The sequence below is a fragment of the Buceros rhinoceros genome, unplaced genomic scaffold, assembly GCF_000710305.1.
Source record: "Buceros rhinoceros silvestris isolate BGI_N320 unplaced genomic scaffold, ASM71030v1 scaffold19899, whole genome shotgun sequence".
NCBI lineage: Eukaryota > Metazoa > Chordata > Aves > Bucerotiformes > Bucerotidae > Buceros > Buceros rhinoceros.
Genome location: NW_010432365.1, coordinates 26,453 through 27,838, shown reverse-complemented (window position 1 = coordinate 27,838; position 1,386 = coordinate 26,453). Strand labels below are relative to the sequence as shown.

At 43.5% G+C, this 1,386-nt stretch overlaps 1 protein-coding gene across 1 annotated transcript in view; it reads right to left on the bottom strand.

Moving 5' to 3' along the window:
• The window catches only part of TGM6 (transglutaminase 6), a 19,372-nt gene that overhangs the window by 4,700 nt on the left and 13,286 nt on the right, over nt 1–1,386 (bottom strand). The window contains exon 9 of the mRNA XM_010143764.1: nt 588–830. Coding sequence (XP_010142066.1) covers nt 588–830 — 243 coding nt within the window. The remainder of the gene's footprint in view (nt 1–587; nt 831–1,386) is intronic.

The window sequence follows — 1,386 nt, the reverse complement described above, 5'->3', positions numbered from 1 at the left end:
CTCTTAATAAATACAGTCTGGGAAAGCTGAGGACAAAGATACACAGGAGGAGAAGTGAGATCTAAACTAAATGCTATTTTTGACACAAAAGCAAAGGAATATACATGGCCTTGAAGGCTGGAAAATAAAACTTGCCTGTCAGCTCTAGGTGGGTGTTCATGGCCACCTCTTAGAAGCTGTGAACAGTAGAAAGCTCCTGGGGGAGCTCAGTGCTGCATAAGCTGGAGCAATTGCCATCTCCTCTGAAATCAAAGAAACTCTCCCCAAACAGCTCTCCAGGATGGCTATTGCTGCATGTCAGAACAGAAGTGTTCTCACCAGCTGATCAGAACAGCTGGGAAATATGTTTCACAGAAGTATCTTTGACTTTGTATTGAATACATAAGTACTTCATCAAGGGCCACAAAGGCCATATTGAATCACTATCAGCTGACAATGATCCCTAATGATCCACTGAAATTTGAAAATTCACAGTTACTTTGTTCTGTAAGAAGTAAAGAAACTAAGTCAGTGCTCAGTCCAAGAAAGGCCTAAATTGTTTTCACTTCTGACCATCAGTGGCAAGGTAACTGTAATAAAGAGTTTACCTTCTGGATATTTGTAACTAGCAGTGACATCCACACGGAAGTTGGTGCCCACTGCTTTGGTGCTGATAAATTTTCCAATCTTCCTAGTATCAGAGTAAATTTTCTCTTTTCTTTTGTTGCTGTAGCGAATCCAGGTAACGTAGTCAGCATTCACTGCTGCAAACACAAATGAGCTGTCGTAATCCAGGTTCACATCCCCTTCCTTAATGGCTCTGGTGGAGGCAGGACCACACTGATACATGCCTGTTTTAGAGAGAGGGAGAAGTTAAATGACTGCCTACAGTGAAAGAAACAAATCCTCAAGCTGGTAGCGAGAGGGAAAGGTGATCACTCCAAAGACACGTGTGGATAAAGTGCATCGTTCCTCTGTCTGTGCACTATGGTAACAGCATGTCCAGAGATTCCACATGCATTTTCTATCAAAAGGTGTAGGGAGAGCTAACACTACTCATGATGTGTGCTGTGTGAAATGGTCTAACCCCTCCAAAGCCTGCAAGGCTGCATGCTAGGCTGTGTCGTGAAAGGAGAGGAGAGGATGGGAGCAGTGTCAGGTTTATGCAATGCGAGTCATCACTGCTGTATATGCATTGAGAAGAACCAGGAATCTAAACCTGGCAAACGTAGCAGTGGGAAATGAGAAGCGGCTGATCTGGAGTTGGATGGGTTTTAAGTAGCCTGATAGATGAACCTTTTGATGGAGGTCGTCAAACTAGATCAATGAAGTTTTGTCTGTGCTAGTAAATAAAACTAGAGCCAAGGTGTGAATCCAAGTGCTGGCCGTTGGGCATTCACACTCTTT